This window comes from Pongo pygmaeus, chromosome 5 (assembly GCF_028885625.2).
Source record: "Pongo pygmaeus isolate AG05252 chromosome 5, NHGRI_mPonPyg2-v2.0_pri, whole genome shotgun sequence".
In the NCBI taxonomy this organism is placed as follows: domain Eukaryota; kingdom Metazoa; phylum Chordata; class Mammalia; order Primates; family Hominidae; genus Pongo; species Pongo pygmaeus.
In genome coordinates, this window is record NC_072378.2 from 142,527,875 (window position 1) to 142,550,188 (window position 22,314).

Below are 22,314 nucleotides of genomic sequence, written 5' to 3' on the forward strand. Positions count from 1 at the left end.
CCTAGGCAATATAGCAAGACCCCACCTCTACAAAAAATAAGAAAATTAGCCAGGCATGGTGGTGCCTGCCTGTAGTCCCAGCTACTCCAGAGACTGAGGTGAGAGGATGACTTGAGCCCAGGAGTTTGAGGCTGCAGTGAGCTATGATTGCACCACTGCCCTCTAGCCTGGGGGGCGAAGCAAGACTCTAACTTTAAAAAAAAAAAAAAAAAAAAAAAAAAAGGCTTATGAGGAATAATTTTTCTATAGAGTAATAAAAAATAAAATTTAAATGTAAAAAAATCATTTACAATGGAATAAAAAATAAGAAATGCATAGGGATAAATTTTTCAAAATACGTGCTAGACCTGTACAATGAAAACTACAAAAGTGATGAAAATAATTAAAGACTTTCAAATTTTAATCTTAATTTTATTTTTATTTTTTATTTTTTGAGACGGAGTCTCGCTCTGTCGCACAGGCTGGAGTGCAGTGGCACAATCTTGGCTCACTGCCACCTCCGCCTCCCGGGTTCAAGCAATTCTCCTGCCTCAGCATCCCAAGTAGCTGGGATTACAGGAATGTGCCACCACACCCTGCTAATTTTGTACTTTTAGTAGAGCCGAGGTTTCTCCATGTTGGCTAGGCTGATCACAAACTCCTGACCTCAGGTGATCCACCCTCCTCGGCTTCCCAAAGTGCTGGAATTACAGGCGTGAGCCACTGCACCATTTTAAGTGGAAAAATAAACCATGTAGAGTAAGGCTTGGCAGTCTTACTCATTTGTAACTTTAGTCATTATAAACTGATCTGTAAATTCAATATAATTCCAGTCAAAATCCTAGGAAACTTATATAGAAATTGACAAGCTGTTTCTAAAATTTATATGGAAATACAGGAGACCTAGAATAGCCAACACAATTTTGAACAAGCAAACGGAAAAAAAAAAAAAAAAAAAAAACAGACAGAGGACTTACACTACATACTCTGAAGACTTCTTTAAAGGTACAATAATCAAAATCATGTGGACCAGGCATGAAGATAGGCATATGGAATGGGAACAATCAAGAGACTGGAAATATGTTTGCTCGTATATAGTTAGCTTATTGTTTTAAACGTGCTAATGTAATTCAATGGTGCCGGAACAATTAAATATCCATGTTTAAAACATAAAATGCAATGTTTATAGTGTCTACATGTCCCAGCCATGGGCGAATGGGGTGGCAAATGGTCCTGGCCAAGTTTTCAGGGTCTTCCCTATCATTCTTCTGGAAAATTTCAGCAAAAACTATTTCTACTTGGGGGGATGCTAAAATAATAGGATGTAAGCCTCATGATACTGGAAGCCAAATTTCTACCAAATACAGTATATTAAAAAGATACAGCTATGGATATATATATTATCCTGATTACATTGACTGATGCCTTGTCATTTGCCAACAAGATGGTTCTGACCAAACTGACACAGAATATTTTTATTGTCAGATGATCACACGTACATGTGTGTATCTAGGGGATGGTGCAAAACATTTTTTCCCATCAAAACACCTGTCAGCTCTAGTTTTTCTCCATTTTCTTTTTCCTATGGTTGCCCTCACCGCCTATTTTGTTCTACAGCTCTGCCCTCCCCTTACTTGCCAAGGTTCTAGCCCAGTCCTAGAGGGTGATGTCAGATCCTTCAGAAACTGGTCTGAATGGAGAAGAATAATTTAGGTCTTTCTAGTAAAATATCATAGGAAAACAAGAAAAAGCAACCTCACAGTCATTAATATTTGTTTCATAGCATAATTTCAATGTGTGTTACATAACACTGTCTCTGTACTGTTCTCCGTCAAATCAATTATCATCTCATGAAAGGGGTAGCATATTTAGAAAGAAGAGAGCATGAGGCTCTTGTCTGTAATCTCAGCACTTTGGGAGGCCGAGGCAGGAGTATCACTTGAGCCTAAGAGTTCAAGACCTGCCTAGGCAACAAAATAATAATAATTAGCCATAGTGTTATGTGCCTGTGGTCCCAGCTACTCAGGAGGCTGAGGCAAGAGAATCCTTGAGCCCAGGAGTTCAAGACTGCAGCAAGCTCTGATAGTGTGCTGCACTCCAGCTTAGGTGACAGAGTGAGAACCTGACTAAAAAAAAAAAGAAAGAAAGAAAAAAAGAAGGAAGGAAGGAAGAAAGGAAGGAAGGAAGGAGAAAAGAAAAGAAAAGAGCATGTGTTGGCAGATCAGAGAGTAAAATCCAATTGCAATCATTTCACTTTCTTATTTTTCCCTCAGCCCTGCTCATGAGGGTATGCAAATAAGAGTACGCATGAATATATGCAAATGAGAAAGAGTGGCAAAATTCAGTTCTGAAGGGGGAGATCACGAGAATAACAGGAAGGCGCAGCCTTCTACCAGGAAGAGGAACATTTGTTTCTCAGACATAAGATGATGGAATAGAGAAAAGATAAAACATAAGATCCAGAAAGACATCATAGTCAAATAGTAATGGCTAGGTGCACAGGCTCTGAAACCAAAATACCTAGATTTTAACGTGGAATACTCATCCTTCCTGGCTGTGACCTAGTGCAAGTTATCTAGATTCTATGTGTTTTATTTTTCTCATCTGTAAAATAATAATGATATGTTCCTCATAGGGTTGTAGTGCAAATTAGATAAATTAATATAAAGACCCTAGAAACATGCATGATACATAGTGGATGCTCAGCAAATGCTGTTAGCTAGTTATTACTACTTTAAGTTGTGGTAGAGGCAAGGCAAAATAATTCATATCTGGTGGTGGCCTTAATCTCAATAGCAGGAAATGCTGCTGTAGACCAAGGAAATTGGGGCTGAGTGCCTACCTTGAATAGAGTGAGAGAAGTTTGAAACACCATCTGTGGACTAAAGCACTGGTCCTTAACCCTAGACGTAACATTAAAATTACATGAGGACCTTCTAAAAATACTTACATTTAGGATCCCACCTAGAACAATTAAGTGAGAATGCCTGGAGTGGGTTTTAAAGTTGATCTTTAAGGGCAGCTGCAGTTGAGAATCAAGAAGTAATAGGAAACAAATAAATGAAAAGTTGTAAGTATAGAAAGAAAACAGTTAGGTTATCCAACTCTGCTTTTCTTCATTGATTTCTCTACCAATCTAGCAACTTTTGCCTGGAAAGTCCAAATAGTGGGAGTAAGAGAAAGAGAAAGAAACCATACATTCTCCAGTGGTAGGAAATATGCTGCTGAGATTGGGGAAGAAGACAGAACTGAGTTTCAGGCTGAGTAAAAAAGCCCGACCCAGAATAAGATGATGGACTTTGCAAATAGGTCTAGACAACGTATGTGGAGTGGGATAATATAAGGACATGGAGCGGTTTCTTCTGGGGGTGAGAGAGTGATCAGAAAATAGTAGGCAGAGGGGAATTTCCGAGCTGGAGATTTTGGCTCTTGGGGATAGTGTGATTTCAGTGAAAACTAGTTTTAAGATGAATTGTCAAAACTGACGACTGAGATAAAATAAAGAAGAAGGTTATTGGAGGAAGTAAATAAAGTGTACAGCCCTGAGGATATAAGTATGGGATGGAGAGGAGAGGAAGATAATTGAAGTCATTGAGGGTAGAAGGAAAAGGTGATGCCTACTGTACAATGGTTGAGAGTTACCAGCGTTGAAAAAGTCCCAAACACACTATCTTACATTAAGACAAGAAAATAAATATGGAAATACTTTGCAAATTGTTAATCACTCTCCAGAAAAAAAAAAGGTGATCTACAGATTATTCATTCACTAAAATACATACTAGCCAGCTGAGAACAAAAGTTCAATCTTAAGCTTCACATGTTTAGTTTAATTTGGGGTGAAATCTGATTATTTTATCCAGTATGTCAACATAGAAAAATTTAATTTACAATTTAAACACATTATTTCTCTCTCATGCAAGTATTGAAATTAAAGTTTCTAAAATCAAAAGGTTTCTAAAGGACACTATTATATGGAATATTAATGTGGCATAGTAACTGGAAGTGGTAATTCCTGAATGACGCCAAAGGCAATTCTCGCCTTTATACTTTCTCCCAGTCAACATACATTATTTTCTTGTTTTTCCTTTTCTATCCTTCCTTTTGCCACAAACAACAAACCAAACAAAAAAGCAAAACAAAACAAAAACCCTTCCTCCTACCAGCAGAGAGCGCTAGCGCCATGCGCAGCATAAGCACCAAAATGCTCAGTCTTCCATGGGTTCTGACTGCCGAGAGCCAAGCACACTGAGGTTGTCCCAGCTGGGGATCCGTAGTTGACTTGACGACGCTGAGCAACGGAAGAGTGGGCAGGATTTGCTCTGAACGCTCGTGCGCGCTACCGCCCAGACGGAAGCGGAAGTGCCGGTAGCGCGCGAGTAGGAAGTGGTGAGCTCGGAGTAGAGATGGCCGCGCTTGCACCGCTGCCCGCGCTCCCCGCACAGTTTAAGAGCATACAGCATCATCTGAGGACGGCTCAGGAGCATGACAAGCGGGACCCTGTGGTGGCTTATTACTGTGAGTCTTTCCGAGTGGCCGCGCCCCTTCTTTCCCAGTTGCATTTTAGGGCCCACACACCTCCCCGAGGTTCTTGGGGCTTGCCCCGCCCCCCTCGCTTTAAACCTGAGCTTTGACCTCGAGCCTACCCAGGGAACTCCCTGGGTCCCCACCCCCTGGCAATAGGAATCCCAAAGCACCATGGTGTCCACTGCTTCTCCTGTCTTGTGCTTAAATGTTCCAGTACTGACTACACAGGCTCTTGAACTGTGGAATATAATCTTCCAAGGTTTTCTCTCTGTGTGTACACACAAGAGCCTCCTGTCTCAAATAGGAATCCTGAAAATAAATTGAGTTAGGTTTAAAACGAAGGTGAGTGTCCGAAAGAAGGAGTGATGTGGATAAAAGGACGATAGACTAGTTGAAAACATAGTAATAAGTGAAATTTATGACAGCATGCAAGCCCATTCAAAAACTCATTTGGTTAAATGGGGAGTATCTGCTACTAAATAAGCAGTTGAATTTGACCTTTCCCCACCCAGCTGCTCTCTCCTACCATATAGAATTTTTAGTTTTGACTTCTTTGAATAATACCTGCTGTTGAGACCTTTGAAAGCAGTATTTTCACTCTGAGTGTTATACGTTGAATTTACAGTTTGATTAAAAAAATATATAGGTTAACTCTGCTCAAACTTGCAGTGAGTAAAGGGAGTACCAGTAATTCTGTGTTAACTTTATTTTGTATTCTGTACTCTTAACTTTCCTGCAAATAAAACAAGTAACTGGACAACTATAATTCTGAAAAGGATTTTTAGAGTTGAGAAGTTGGATATAATGCGCCCTTTGTTGTGTATATTGTAAGGTTAGCTAAAATCTGGTCACTGTTATCGGTGCCATACTCCAAATGTACCCTGTTTCTCAAATGTGCAAGACCCTTTCAGACCTACCATGTTCCACTCTCTTGGAATGTGCACCTTTTTCTTGCACTCGGCAAACTCATGATTCAAGATCTAACCCAAATGTCACCTCTTCTGTGGGCAGCAAATTGATTATTCTCTGTGCATTACTTCACTTTGTTCAAATTTTACAGCATCATTTCCATTATACTTGTTCTTCAGTTTCCTCAAGCAGGGTCCATATTCATTCAGTATGTGTTTTTTGAGCTACCTTTGTATCAAGCATTAGTAGGCGCTGTGACTACAGTTGCTGCATTTTTGGAGCTTTCATACAATGGAGGTAGAGAGTTTCAACAGTATAGAGTCTATCATACATAGAGTATTAAAAGCTTATGAAGACAAATAGAGCAAGGAAAAGGAATAAGAGTATCAGGAGTAGTGGTGGCAGGGAGTGCAGATGGGATTTCAGTTTCATAGTGGTCAGGAAACACTTCACTGAGTTGACATTTGGGGAAATAAAAGAGTGAAAGGCATGCCTTGCACCATCTGGGAAAGAGTATTCTCCATAGAGGATATAAAAGTCCCGAAGTAGAGGCTTGCTGGAAGGAGGAGTAAGTAGACTATTGTGACTGGAGTGGATGGGGCTTGGGAGTGATGGCATAAGGACAAAGAATCTCTCATCCCTAAAGGAAATTCCTGTTCCCGATCCCTGTATCATGTATCTTTGTGACAAACCAGGGACACCTTATTCACTGTCGTCCTTTCCCTCTAGATTTTTCTAAACCTAATCCAGTTTCCTTTATTTAAAAATATAACAGAAACTCTCACCATATCATTCCCTAAAGTTGCAGCTCTGCTTTTCCAGCCTTATAGGTAAGCTTGAAATAATTGTCTATAAGTTAGGTTTACGCCTTTATCTTGTAGAGCCTTTCAGCCCATGCAGTCTGGTTTTCATGCCCAGTATTTCACTGAAACTGCTCTCATCAGGCTTATGAAGAAATATTTTTATTGCTCAGGTGACACTTAACAATTTTAGTTATGAAACATGTACATATAAAAGCATATGTAATGTGCAGACAGTTTAAGGAATAATAAAATGAACACTAATATGCCTATCACATTTGATGTTATTAAACTTTTTAATTTTTGACAATCTGGTGGGTGTGAAATGGTAGTGTCTCATTGGAGCGAAATCTGCAATTCTCTGAGTCTTAATGAGGTTTAGCATCTTTTCATATGTTAATTAACCATTTGTGATTCGCTTTTGAAATATTTATTGCTTTTGCCCATTTATCTGTCACAGACTTGTCTTAATAATGTTAGATGTTAATCCTTTGTTATATGTGTTGTAAATATCTTCTCCCATTTCAGTTTGATTTTTCACTCTATGAAGACCTTTGATGTTCAGAAGTTCTTAATTTAAAAATGTTATCAATCATTGTATGAATCTCTTAGGACTTAACCTTCCGGTTTTATAGGCTTTCATTTCTTTTTGTGTATATGTTGGGGACTTTGGCTTTCTAAATCTGTAGATGGGTGTTTTTAATCAATTTTGGAAAATTTTCTCTACTATTATTTGTTCAAATATTGCTTATATTTCTATTCTCTCATAAAAGTTTGATTAGACAATGTTTTGCACTTCTCCCATTTAACTTCCTTGTCTCTTGATTCTGTCATTTTTTTTTATCTCTTTGTCTTTGTCTGCTGCATTCTGTGTAATTTCTTGAGGTCTATCTTCACCTCCCTATATTTTATTGTTTAACCCTTTTATTGAATTTCTACTTTAATTTTTTATTTGAGTGTTCTCTTTTGGTTTTCATATTGGCCTGGCCATTTCTGATAGTTTCTTGTTACTGATATTTTTAACCACTCTATTTCTGTGAACACTTTAAATATATCGATTTATATTTGCTGTTTGATAACATCTGTAGCTGCTATATTTGTGGGCCTGATTCTGCTTTTCAACAGAACACTGCTCATAGTGACTTCTTTCCTTACAATTGTGGGCTAGTCGTGCTAGACCAGCGCTCTATAAACTGGAGTAGGCAAATAATTCCCAAGGAATCAATTTTCCAATTCTTGACTTCCATGTTTTCCTTCCAAAAACTGATCTTGACAAAGCTCCTGTGGTCAGGGTAGCAAAGTAGTATATAATATGCTGCTTATCTTTTCCTACATCCTGTTCACAATTGTCCTTCTCCCACTTTAATGAAGAATGGCATATTCTCACGCATCCAGAGTGCTTTTATGTTGTATTGCCTTGAAAGAGAAGGTGGAAAATCCTCAAGGGTGTCCAAACAAAAGAGACAATTCAAATTACCAGTGTTAGTGAAGCCTCCATTAATTAAGGCATTGGATAGACTTTCCTATCTTTCCTGGTCTTACATTGAAGAAAACCAGCCAGAGCAAAGAATAAACCATTCGGGAGTTCAAGACCAGCCTGACCAACATGAAGAAACCCTGTGTCTACTAAAAATACAAAATTAGCTGGGTGTGGTGGCGCATGCCTGTAATCCTAGCTACTTGGGAGGCTGAGGCAGGAGAATCACTTGAACCTGGGAGGCAGAGGTCGCGGTGAGCTGAGATCGCGCCATTGCACTCCAGCCTGGGCAGCAAGAGCGAAACTCCATCTCCAAAAAAAAAAAAAAGCTAAGCATGAAAGGTTCCAAAAGAGCATTCTAATTTGAGGGGAAGGGGGTAGAACTTTGTATAAGGGGGATGCAGGGAGTCACTTGGAGTTGTATATGGGGGTGCAGGGAGTCACCTGGAGTTTGTCTCTTTTCAGGAACAGTTGGTCAGTGGATCTCAGAAGAGGGAGGAGTTATTCTGCGATATTAGCAGCCATTGTTAGGTCATCTTGGATTTTATCAAGAGGGTGAGGAGGAACAGTTTGGGGCCAAGGTCATGTGCAAGAAGATGTGAGGAAGATTAGCTGTAGGGACAGGGACATGGAGGGACCACAGTGGGACATCTCAGTCTTTCAGAGTCTCTTACATTTATACATATCTGTTAAGGGTAATGCCTTATGTTAAAACCAGTCCTGTGTTGCAGTATTCTGAATTCTCAAAATGATAAAAATTTTCATGAGATGACCTTACTGCCTCATTCTGCATTCATTATTAAAGAATACCATTCTTGGGTTGAGAGCAAAACCAAGAACAAAGGAGAAATACTGAAGATGAGAGGACCTTGTTTCATCCAAACAAGCTCCTGCAAGGCTCTGCAGCTTATTGCTATTTTAGAATTAGAATTTAGAAATAAAATGGGGACATGAGTTGACATTCCAACTGGAATATTGTATTTCTCTGAAAAAGTAACTCTTACTTGGCTGATTGGTTTGGTGTTAGCAACTGGCATTGCCATTAAACAGTGTGGTAGACATTCTCTTTAAACTAAATGAGCTAAAATCTTCGGCTCTGAGGTTTTTTGTTTTGTTTTATTCTGGAAGTACGCTTAAAACAGCTTGGCCGAGCACGGTGGCTCATGCCTGTAATCCCAGCACTTTGGGAGGCCGAGGCAGGCAGATCACCCGAGGTCAGGAGTTCAAGACCAGCCTGGCCAACATGGTGAAACCCCATCTCTACTAAAAATACAAAAATTAGCTGGGTGTGGTGGCAGGTGCCTGTAATCCCAGCTACTGGGGAGGCTGAGGCAGGAGAATTGCTTGAACCTGGAGGTGGAGGTTGAAGTGAGCTGAGATCATGCAATTGCACTCCAGCCTGGGGAACGAGAGCAAGACTTCATTTCAAAAAATAAAAAGAAAAAGAAGAAGAAGAAGAAAATAAAACAGCTGATGAGATTGAACCTTATTTGTAATTACTATTTTTTTTTTTTTTTTGCTGAGGGATGTTGGAACAAGTATTTCAAGTGTTCCCAATCCTTTCTGCATCCTACAATAAATAAGAAGGCTCTGATTGAAAGATGATGAATCTTTGTAATTTTTTTTTGCATACATCACAGGAATTGAGAAAATGAGTAATGATGGGGTAACAAATGCTTTTTAATTTTTAAACAAATTTTAAAGTGGGCGTAATTTAATTGTCAGCTTAGAAATTATTTAAAATATTTTATGATTGGTGGTTATATGGTTTTTAGCCTATAACTCAGAAATAATTTAAAGAATTTGGTGATTTTGCTGTGTAACATGGGAAAAACTGGGATTTGGGGGGGATTATTTTTTGTGAATTTAATTTATAAAAATAAAAAATAACAACAGAACCCCAATAGTCTCCTCTTCCACATTATGGCAGTAAATAATATTAATACATAAATATTTGATTTAATTCATAACAATGTAAAATTTCTGTTAAAAAAGAACTTTTTGTATTTTAAAACATGATAAATATCAAGTTGCTATGATAGTTTAGTTTGAAAGATATAACTTTTAGATGTCAATATTTGATGTAGTATAGAATTCACATTTTTTATACCTGTTTAACCTTCTCATGAAAAGGTGTAGACATCAACATAAAAACGTGTTAAGGGATACATTTCTATAATCTTAGAGCATATAATAATTTTATAAATTCCTAGAGCAAGGAAACATTTTTTTGTGAGAAAAAAATTCAAGAGTATTTTGCTAAACTACTTGTTGATTCATAAAAGCTCCATGGGCTATGTGCTACCCTCTGCCAGGAATCCTTCTGCGTTCCTATTAATTTGACTAACTTACTGACTCTGCAAATTTTACTTCTGGCAGATTATTTTTCATGACCTCTTAAAGATGATCGAGAAATTGTTCTTGTGTGCCCCTCATCACATGTTATAATATAAACATCTGTTTATCTTTCAATCTTGATTCTCCTGGAGGACAGGGATTATCTTTTTCTTTTCTTACCACCTGACACATAAATGGAATTTACAAATTCTTAATGAATGCCTCCTCTCTAAATATTACTAATAGTCCACTAAAATGTAAACTCTATGAGAACAAGAAGTATGTCGTACGATGATCATTGAATGTCCACCTCTGAATATAGTATCTAAGACATGTGAGATAACCTGTAAAACTTATCTGTTGATTGAGTAAATAAACTATACAGTAATTCATAGCTTTTTTTTTTTTAATGTTCTACCACAAATCAATGACAAAATAGAATGGAAACAATCCTAGTACTCTGTCTAACTCATTACCTTACTATGTTTATAATGAATTTTAGATTGAGTCATAGGTCATATTATCATATGATTTACACCTTGTGCCCTGTCCTTTCTAGTATTTATATCATTTCCAAAAATGATTCACTTCTGGCCTTAATGGGAATTTTCTAGTGTTTTATCACTTTTTAAAATTACCTTAATATTCCTACATTTCGAAGTTGGTTGGTCTTTTGTTTTCTTTTTAAATCAGGAATGAATTTTGAAATAATGTATATCAAATTACTTTTGGCCGTCTATGGAAATGCTAATAGGCTTATTGTTTATGTGTTTGAACTTTTTAATGTAAGTAGCAGCAAAATAGTTAATTTTCTCATATTTGAGACATCCCTCCATTTCTGGAAAGAATCCCATTAGTTTTTGCATTTTCTTTTAATTAAACTTTTTCTTTTGAAATAATTGTAGGTCCACGTGCAGCACATGTAAGAAATATCGCAGAGAGATTCTGTGTACCCTTTACCCAATATCCCCCAATGATAATATCTTGCAAAACTATAATAATGTACCATAACCAGAATATTGGCATTGGTACTATTCACTGGTTTATTCAGGCTTCATCAGTTTTGCATGTATTTGTGTGTGTGTGTATATTTAGTTCTAAACAGCTTTGTCAGGTGTACATTCCTGTGCCCATTACCATAGTCAAGATAGAGAATAGTTAAGAATTCCCCTTGTTGCCCTTTTATTAATATAACCTGCCTTCTCCTTTTCGCTACCTCACCCCCATCCCCTGGTAGCCAGTAACTTGTCCATTTCTAAAGTTTTATCATTTAAAATGTTCTATTAAATGAAATCGTATATAAGCTTTTGGGATTGGCTTTTTTCATTTGGCATAATCTCTGGAGATTTATCCAAGTTTATTCCTTTTTTAATGCTCAGTAGAATTTCACGGTATGTGTATACTACAGTGTAACGGTTTAATCATTGAAGACATTTAAGTGTTTTAAATTTGTGACAATTATGAATAAAGTGAATATAATCACGTATAGTTTTTGTGTGACCCTAGTTTCCATTTCTCTGGGATAAATGCCCACCAATTCAGTTGCTAGATCATATGGTAATTGCATGTTTAGTTTTATAAGAAGCTGTCAAACTGTTTTGCAGAGCATCTGTACCATTTTACACTCTTATTGGCAACACATGAATGATAAGTGATAGAGTTTCTCTTCATTCTCACCAGCATTTTGTGTCACTATTTGTAGTCATTCTTAATAGGTACAGTGATATCTCATTGTGGTTTTAGTTTTTATTTCCCTGATAGCTGATACAGTTGAAAACCTTTTCATGTGCTTATTTATCATATGGGTATCATCTTCAGTAAAATGTCGTCATGTTTTTGCTCATTATTTTTGAGTTTGAGAGTTCTTAATATATTATAGTTATGTTATCATTTTGAGATTTTTAGTAACAGCGTTACTCTGGTTTCTTAGATATTGTTGAGAAAATTACTCCTTTTCCTCAAATGTGAGTTGGATTAAAAAGGCAAGCAGATTTACCGCTTTCTTTAGATTTAAAAAAAAATCATTGATACAGCAGAACTTTGTGCTTTTTTATATTTCTCAATTTCTTCCATTAGAAAAATATTTTCCTCTTGAGCCATTCTTGATATAGTAGTTTTCTAGGATATCTTTCATTTCTACTGTATTTTGAAATTTATTAGCTAGAAGTTAAGCATTCATCCTAGTTAGTAATAAATGTAAATTAAAGTGGAATAACAATTTTTGACTGTAAAAATATGACTCAGTACAAATGAGTACGCGTTCAAATCCTTGCTGACATGGCTGTGTGATTGGTACAAAGTTTGGAAAGCATTTTGGCAAAATGTAGAGTATCTAATTCAGTAATTCCAATTTGGGGAAACGTGTTCAGGAAATAACTATACATTTAGTAAGACCTTTATGCAGAATTTCCTGAATGATTATTTATACATTTATGATAAGCTCAAAATAACCTAACATATATATCATTATGGAAATGATTAAGTAAATTATGTTATATCCACTGCATAGAAAGTAATGTAATTGTTTAAACATCACAAAGCATCTTTTATAACATGAGGGAAAGTTCATATGAAAGTGTAGAATACAGAATTACTATACATGCAGTTCCATATGTCTATCTGAAGAAATCTTTGTCTTCAGTGACCCCTCATGATTTGAGTTCTGAATCACCTTTTGTAGTTTTAATCAAATTAATTTCATTTTGTTACTAGAACATTAGGCACTTTGTTGTCTCCAAGCCTTTTCACATTCTACTTTGTCTGCCTTGACACCTCTTCCCCACCACACTCACTAGATTTTTATCCTTTGGGTACTAGCTTGAAGGTCACTTTCTGTGGGAGGCCTTTTCTTAAGTCTCGTAGTTTTAAGGTGTTTCTTTTTGTTCTTTATGCCTTGGTGTAGCTTTACCATAATTACTTTTTCATTTGCTTGTCTTTCTTCCAGACTGTAAACTGAGGAAGGTTTACACTGTGCTACCAGTTTTTATTCATTTACTCTGCCTGGTAGTGCTAGGCCACTAGAGATATTTACATAATAAAGAACAGGTGCTCAAAAAGTGTTAGCCAAATTGACCTGAATTTTAAGGCAGTTGTGGTCCCTAGAGGGAAGTATGCCTATATAGTTGTCACCTAGTAAGGAAGGCAGACAACTAGCATTCCTGTAGCTGATTGGCATTTTAACAGTGCTTTCTTTCAGGATGTCTGCCTCACAGACTTTCTGGTCCTTCTGTTACTAAGTGATAGAACCAAGACCTGAATAAACAAAATCAGATTAAAAAAAAAACGGTTGAATGAAAAATTGTTGGTAGTAGCTAGTAATTAGAGAACCAGTTATTGAGTGAGCCACAGAGTAACTGAGGGGAAAGGGACTAGTACAATCCATGGCAAAAGAAAAAGGCAAAAAAGCCGGTGAAAAAATCTTGGAGATTCCCTAAGTGGAGAGTGGAAAATGAAGGAGATGCTTTTTGTTAATAGGATGTCTCTGAGCTCCATCTCTTTATTTTTCTTTAATGAAGCCGGAAAATATTTGAATCTTTACTAAAAGTGGGCATTGTTAGATAAATATTTTGATTCTGCCAGGTTTGGTGCTGTAGATAAAGCTAAACTCAGAACTTTCCCCTTTTTCAGTTTGCCATAAGTAACTAAATGTATAAAATTTTAAGTTTCAATTTTAAAGCTTCCTCTAGGGGGTGACATTGAAAAGTTAATAAACTTCCAGTGAAAGTATATACACAGTCTCAAGAGTCTTTGTTTGTATTATCATCAGAAAATTAAATACAGTATAGTTGTTCAGGAAGCTGTAAGTATATATAAAGTTATTTCAGTTCTGAGATGTTACAGGACATGCCAGTAGAAAATGTTAATTTAGTGTAAATGCTAAATAACAATGGATTTCTTTATTGATAGATGGTAAACTACATGGATATTAGCATTAATAATCACTTGCTCATGCCTGTACTCCTAGCACTTTGGTTGGCCCAGGTGGGCATATCATGAGGTCAGAAGTTCAAGACCAGCCTGGCCAATATGGTGAAACCCTGTCTACTAAAAATACAAAAATTAGCCAGGTGTGGTAGCGCTTGTCTGCAGTCCCAGCTACTCAGGAGGCTGAGGCAGAAGAATCGCTTGAACCCAGGAGGCAGAGGTGGCAGTGAGCCGAGATTGCACCACTGCACTCCAGCCTGGTGACAGAGTGAGACTCCATCTCAAAAAAAAAATAATAATAATAATAACTTGCCTCTTACTGTTTTTTTTGGGTTAATCACATAGAAATTGGATTTTAAATTCATTCAGACAAGTTTAACTAAACCAATAAAGAGAAGCAGTTCCTTTCAGTCTTTGCTGGTTCCTGAATGATAAACTAGTCTGTAGTCTTATTGCTTGATTACTTACTTTTTTTATTAATAAGCTGTCTCAGGGTACTTTACTGTAGCAATGACAATAAACACAGAATGTTGGACTACTGATTTATCCGTTAGCCTTCCATTCCTCTTAAGTTTGTTTTTGTGAACATATATGCAAACATGAGTTTTATTTTGTAAAAATTATTTAGTACTTTCCTTTTTGAGTAATGTCAACTCATTTTACATCTCTAGAAAAAACCGTAAAGTTGAAGGGGCTGTGGAGTCAGATAACACATTCTTAACTTTCATTTCTTTTTTGGCATTCATACAGGTTTAAGCATCTTTGATAAAGGCTTGTCTTCTATGACAATTATATTTGGTTGTTCAAAGTGGAAGCTTATATACTCTTGAACAGTCAAGGATTATAAATAGTAGGTTTCAACAACCGTGCTTGATATAAGTTCCTGCTTCCACTGAAATTCTTCATTGGGCTGTTACATTTACATTTTTTATTTTTTTTATATTTATTTTTCTGTGGCTTGTCAGATTTTTATGTTTTTACTATTTTGGGTTTTTTTTTTTTTTAACCTCAATTTATTATTGTTTCTACTTGGTGACCCTTAACATCTTGGAGTAGCAATTCTTTGTTGTCAGGGCTGCCCAGTACCTTTCAGGATATTACTGTTTTAAATGGTAGTAGTACCCCCAGACATTGCATTTTAAAATAGAAGTTAAAAAAAAAAAAAGCCTCTGCACTTTTGTAGCTCCCCCAAGAGGCAGTATAATTGAAAATCTAAATACCTATCAGTATGGAAGGTTTATATTATGTAACTGTTAAAGATATATGGAGTTACATTTATTACAAAAGATGCCATAGCCCACAGCATAATGTAAAAATGAAGGGTGCAAACAAATTACATGTTGCCATGTATATAACATTTGTGGTTATATATAATTTTATGTGTGTATATGAAGAGAGACATCTTGCTGGATGCAGGGTAAGACTCTGGAGCCACACTGCCTGAGTCAAATCCTAACCTATCGTTTATGGCCTGCATGACCTTATGAGCTTCAGGTTTTTTATTAATATACTCAGGATAATAATAAGATCAACTTCACAAAATTTTTTGGTGGATTAATCAATTTTTCTATTTTTATATGACTAAATGAATACATGATCCATGGTGATATACTCATTTAATATTAGGTATTATCAAGTTATTATTACTCCAGTTCAGTGGGATTTTGTTGATAGTATATTGCTGGATCTTATGTTTTTATCCATTATAACAACCTCTACCTTTTAATTGCAATGTTTAAAACATTTATAATTAATGTAATGAGTATGTTTGGGTTTAAGTCTTGCTATTGGTTTTCTATGTCTCATTTGTTGTTTGTTTCTTCTTTCTCCTTTTTCTGCCTTTTTGATAATCGAAGTTCTTTTAGAATTCTATCGTACCTCCACTGCGAAGTTACTGGATATTCCTCTTTTATTTTTTTAGTGGTAGCTTATCATAGTCTACTGTCTCATAATATACCACCTAATATATAAGGAAAGATCTTTACTGTCTTTTTCCCTCTCATGTCCTTTGCCTATAGTTGTCATACATTGTATTTATACGTATACCATAAACCTTTTATATATTTTAACTATTCTCTTTTAAAGAAATTTATAAAAATTTCTTTTTTTATGTAAAAATAAAAATTTTTGTATTTTGGGACATAAATATCATTTTCAGTACTCATCAAGATCCAAGTTTTAAATCTGGTATTGGTTGGGCATGGTGGCTCATGCCTGTAATCTCAACACTTTGGGAGGCCGAGGTGGGTGGATCACATGAGCTCAGGAGTTCGAGACCAGCCTGAGCAACATGGTGAAACCCTGTCTCTACCAAAAATACAAAAAGAAATTACGCAGACATGGTGTCCTGCACCTGTAGTCTCAGCTACTTGGGAGGCTGAGGTGGAAGGACCGTCTGAGCCCAGGAGGCAGAGGTTGCAGTGAGCTGAGATTGTGCCACTGCACTCCAACCTGGGCAACAGAACGAGACCCCATCTCAAAAATTATATAAACTACTTTGGGTAGTTTATATTGCAATGTTCCAGAGTTTACTAATCTTTTCTTTTTTGGTGTCTATACTATTAATCCTATCCACTGAATTTTTCATTTCAGGTATTATTATTATTATTATTATTATTATTGTGAGACAAAGTCTTGCTCTGTTGCCAGGCTGGAGTGCAGTGATGCGATCTCGGCTCACTGCAACTTCCACCTCCTGGGTTCAAGCAATTTTCCTGCCGCAGCCTCCCAAGTAGCTGGGACTATAGGCATCTGCCACCACGCCCGGCTAATTTTTTGTATTTTTAGTAGAGACCGGGTTTCACCGTGTTGGCCAGGATGGTCTCGATCTCCTGACCTCATGATCCACCCGCCTCGGCCTCCCAAAGTGCTGGGATTACAGGCGTGAGCCACCGTGCCCGGCCGATATTATATTTTTTACCTCTAGAAGTTTCATTTGGATTCCTTTGTGTATGTTCCATTTCTCGTTTCTATTCATGGTTTTCTTTAAATGCTTTCTATAGTTCTCTAGTATGTTAATGTCATTATCTCCTGTTTTTATTATTTTGTCATTGTTTGATCTGCTTATACTGTTGGCTTATATTTTTTCTTCTTATGGATTACATTTTCCTATCTGTTGTCCTCTTTAGTAATTTTTGACTGGCAGTAGGACATTGTAAAATTTACATTCTGGAATGTCTGGAGTTTGTCGTCTTTCTTTGAAGGGATTCAGTCTGGTCAACAAGTGTAATTTGGAGTTGTTTGATTCTTTTGTGTATTGTTTTTTTGTTTGTTTTTAGCTTTTCAGGGTAGGTCTAAAGTAGCCTTTGCTCTAGGGAGAGTTTAACACCGCTATGAAAGTATGCCCATCTTGGATTCTCTACTGAATACCCAGGGTAACATATAGGACTCTTCACTCTCTCTGATTGGAGCTTGAATGCGTTCTAACCCTGTGTGTGCATTGGGAACATTCAACTTATTGAACAGGTTTTCATTCTTTGGCCTTGAGGAGCTTTCCTCTGCACACCATATGTTAGTATTCAGCTGAGTCTCCAGGTTACCCCTATTCAGATTTCTGGGTTTTTTCCTGCATAGCTCCCTTTTCTTTAGACCTCTGCCCCTTAATATACAACTGCCTCAGTCTCCCTGAATTCACTCCAGCGTGTTTTTTCAACTCAAGAGGACTGTTTTCTGCTTGGGACTCCTCTTCCTGGGCCTTAGTTTGGCGTGTGCCTCCAGGCAGAATGCTGGGCTGATCATTGGTGCCACCTCATTTGTTTCCTTTCTCCAGGTATCATGGTCTTCCTCTATCTCTGTTGTCTGAAAACTTGTTACATATATTTTGTTCAGAATTTTTCTGTTTACAATGGGATGATAACCATAGTTACTTCATCAAGGCCAGAAGTAGAATTTGTGTTCTCATTTTAATAATCAGATCATCACTTAGTGTTTGCTATGTGTCATTACAATAATATCAGAATCCCAGTGATTATCTTTTTATTCTTTGGACAATGAAAAAGCCAGATATTCTTACCCTATACTTTGATTTTCATTACATCATTTAATAGGAAGTCAGGAGTGGCTTTTTCTTAAAATTGTTGTTATGACAGGAGTTCCAAAAGTATTTATTTAATGAAGGGATGAGTGAAGTAAGTATTCTTTATTAGCAGGCATTCATTCATGCTTCCTTCCTTTCCCCCCCCCTTTTTTTTTGGGTCAAATAGTGTGCCTAAATTATTTAATTGGGAAAGTAGTTAGATATATTTTGTACAAAAACTGTGTAATAATCTTTGACTCAGAAATCCCTTCACAAAGGATAATACTAACCATATAGAAGAGATCTGCAATGTATTTAGGAATAGAATAACATTCAGTTCTATTTTTTTGAATAAAATTTGCTTTTGTGTATCAATATGTATTCTACTGAGTGCCACATTTTTTAACCTATCAAAGCCTCACTCCTCACAGTTGCTTTTATATCTTTTTGCGTGTGTTTTTATCATGCATATTTCATAGTTTTATGTTCTTATGGATAAGCAAGAATGTGTTAGAATGTTAATGTTCAAATTCTAAGGAACTTTGGAATACACATACCTTCAGAATTAGTAAATATTTTCTAAATGTCTCACATTAAATTAAAGTCAAGTTGGAAAGTATTTAATCCTTTTGCAAATATGCCTCATTACTCATCATCAAATAATATTTATTCATAAAAATAAACACATTTCCTTGATGAAATAAATCAAATATATTTTCTTATAGATGATTTTAGCTAAATGTTTATTTGTTCTGTTTTTGTAGGTATTTTCCATGTTAGACATTAATCTTTCATCATATTGCTGCTGCTAGAATGAATTGCTTGTCTCAGAGTTCTTTATGAAAGAGATCCTTTTTTCATCCCTGTGGCAAAAAGATGTTTTAGTGTACTTAAACTGAGTTTTCTTAAGTGAATTCAAGGAATTTTCCTTTTTATTAGTACTAGAAAATGTATCTTATGGTAAATTTTTTGTACTTAAGAATTCTTTACAACATAAGATATTTAGAAATATGAAAGCCAGGCCAATTTTTGTCCTACATCTTTTAATGCTGAGAGGATCCAATTCTTCAATTAAAGATATTACCATATAATAATGTCCTTGTAATTGCAAAGACTAAATATGCACACAAACTAAGAAAAAAACGAATGTAGGCCAGGCTAATTAAACTATATTATAATTACACTGTGTTTAACTATTAGTTATCTGGATTAGGTTAACTTCTAAAGGACAAGAAGTGGATATTTTGTTTATATTTGTATGTGCTGCATTAATTATCTGCGTGTTTGCTTAATGGTTACATCCTGAGATGGCTGTCACTAAAGCCAAGGGCAGTCTTAGGAATCAACCTTATTTCTCTGCTGTCTGGGTTGTTCCCTATATTTCTTCCCAAAATTGATCTATCAAAGCTAACTCTGCTCAATGAATGGTAGGCCTCACATAGTGTTCACTACTATGGTTAAAAAGAGAGAAAGACCTGTGGGGAGATGACACTGTCGGTACCATCCTTCAAATTATTATTTTATCATATTGGCCAGTGTACATTTAGATCATGAATAATTACCTGATGTGTATGTATGTTTGGGCAAGGTGGTTGTCTTAGAGATTAAAGTGTGTTTGAAATAGTCAGTTGGGATGTTGGGAAAGCAAGTATCAAGCCCATTTGAGGCTGATAATTATGATATTTGTAATGATGATAATCTGTCATCAGTTTCTGCTGTTTGGATGCAGATATAGAGAAAGAAGATAATTGGGTTTATATATGAGTATGCTTTTGCCAGAGGGATGTAATAAAAAAATTTAGAGGTAGAAGGAGATAGTAAAATAAAGTTCTTAAAATGTAACATCAAAGCTAGTTGCAGAGGGAAGTTAAAGGGGAGAAGACTGATCATAATGAAGAAGTAGTAAGAAGCCAGGGAACTGGAAACCTGTAGTAATGTGCATAGTTGAATGTTGGAAGAAGAGGAGATTATGTTTAGAGAATGGGCGCTTGATGTATTGATTTTGGCAGTAGTTTGAGGTGGCATAGAATGACCACTGAGTGAAAGAGAGCACATAAAATTGTTGGAGGTCAGGGGTCAATAAGATTTGAGAACATGGGCTGTGTTTACATTTGAATTCGATTTACTTGCTTATTGCAGAAAATCCAAAATAACAATGGCTACGTAAAATAAGGATTTACTCTTTCATGTAAAGAAAGTCTGATGTTGGCAGTACCCTATGCTAGTATACCAATTCCATTAAGTCATCAGGGACCCCAGCTGATTCCAGTTTCAAATTTACCAGCCAGCACACTTCCAGGGTTGCTTTGTAGCCCAAGATAGGTACTAGGGCTTCAGTCATCTAGTATTTATATTCTAGGTAGTAGGGAGGAAAAAAGGGAGAGGGTCTGCAAGATCTTTCCCTGCTGTCATTCCCTCTTTTATGGAGACATTGCAACAGTCTTTCCTAACTATTTCTGGGAATGTAATATTAGTCTTGGTTACATGGCCATATTTTGCTTTGGAGAATACTGGGAAATGTACTCTTTTGGCTAGGTATGTTACAACTCTTTAGTAATAATATAGCAGCTTGCCAGTCCTAAAGAGGTATGTGAGAAAATTTTTTAAGTTACTAAAGAGGACTGCAAATACAGTGATTTCTTCAAGTGACAACTGCTTTTAGTTAAGACAGAGAAGGAGAAGGAATCAGAAAATGTAGAGGAGTATGCTGATGAAAAGCAGTGGTTCCATGGGATTTTGGTAGAAGGCATGGGGGTGTGGGGAAGAGGCATGGGCTAGGTTGGGGCAAGAAAACATAGTTCATAATTGAGAGGAGTGAGGATGCCATAAAGCAGCAAGTCTCGACCTTTTGATCACCTATCCATATGAGTTAGAAAAAACATTGAATACAAATCTGCAATATGTTATATAAATTATTTATGAATTACATTTACATGTTGATGTACTAATACTATATTATAAGAGATATATAAAATAGAAATTTTTAAAGAATTAGATAAAATATCAATAGAAATGCTAATATTTTATTTTCCATACTCTAGCCAATTGTTTTGCCAATCCCTGGGATCATATGGGTCTCAAAGGCCTAGCTAGCTTCAGTATAGCGTAGGGTGTTGGCTCTCTTAGGGGAATATGAGCCACCTGGAGTGGAAATGATCCTACTTTCTGCTAGAAGCATCCTCTTAAAAATAAGAGAAAGGATACCTAATATTCTTTGGGAAATTTTGGCAATACAGTAAGATACAGTAAGCTTAAATTTGAGGAAGAAAGAGCATATTAAGATTTATAGATATCACCTTGTAAGGAGATAACATTTGATCTGAGATCAAATTAGCATCCCTTTGTATGTCAAAGTGATCTTCAGTTCTAGTTAGTGTGCAGTGAAAGCAACGTGCACTATGCTGGTACTGCAGTATATCTCGGTGACACTTTTGGAACTCTTTTTTTTTTTCTCTCTCCTTAATACCTAGATGGATCGAATTCTTAAAATTGATATGTGGTTATGAATACATTATTAAATTAAACTTCAAGCGCTGTAATATGAGATAGCTCTCAAAGCCTAAGCACTAAAAAGCAGTTCCTCTGGATAAAACCATTAAAATTAAAAACACACAGATATGATAAATAGGTGACTGTTTCATGTGTATATTAATTTTTAAAGAGAATTTTTGACATGTGAACATAATTGAATTGGTAATTCTGAGAGTAACAGATATTCAGCTTTGTTACAAAGCTCTAGTAAATTAAACAATGGTAGACCCATAGAATAACACAGCAGGGTAGGCAGTATACAGAGTTGGGCCCTATTATCCCATGGAAACTTAATATATTATAATGAATGATAAAAATGACATTTCAATCAGTAGGATAGAATGAGCTATTCTTTCATTCATGTGTTTGTCTATTCAGAAAATGTTTATCAAGGGCCAACCACTGTCCTAGATGCCAGGGGTACATCAGCAAACCAAATAGACTAATATCCTTGTCATCATGGAGTGTAAATTCTAGTTAGGGTACAGACAGGATAAATACATAGAAGATTCCCTTTGGTGGGGGAACGTTATATCTCTACTTCATACTGTATAAAGAATTGTTACAAGTCAATTTGTTTAAAAGCAAACCAATTTGGCAGAAGATTATTTTATTTTGATAGCTATCCTTAATTCATAAAGGAGAATATGGAGCTATTCAGTAAATATCTAACAGTTTTTTAGTGGTTAGGAAAATATAAAATCAAACAGTGTTTTTAGTCTTTAGATTGATAGGAATGTAAGTTTAATAATTTTTTTGTGAGTTTAGGCAAAATGAGTGCTTGTATATGTTGCAGATACAACCGTGTATTGATACTT

At 36.2% G+C, this 22,314-nt stretch overlaps 2 protein-coding genes across 3 annotated transcripts in view; one reads left to right on the plus strand and one right to left on the minus strand.

Annotated features, from left to right (window-relative positions):
* The window catches only part of NMBR (neuromedin B receptor), a 76,908-nt gene extending 72,682 nt beyond the window's left edge, over nucleotides 1-4,226 (minus strand). For both annotated transcript variants that reach the window (XM_054491673.2, XM_054491671.2), the window contains exon 1: nucleotides 4,140-4,226. The gene's annotated coding sequence lies outside the window, so the exon portion shown is untranslated. The remainder of the gene's footprint in view (nucleotides 1-4,139) is intronic.
* A 29-nt stretch (nucleotides 4,227-4,255) lies between these two features.
* The window catches only part of VTA1 (vesicle trafficking 1), a 70,785-nt gene continuing 52,726 nt past the window's right edge, over nucleotides 4,256-22,314 (plus strand). The window contains exon 1 of the mRNA XM_054491674.2: nucleotides 4,256-4,494. Within this exon, the coding sequence (XP_054347649.1) occupies nucleotides 4,383-4,494 (112 nt within the window). The 5' untranslated portion in view covers nucleotides 4,256-4,382. The remainder of the gene's footprint in view (nucleotides 4,495-22,314) is intronic.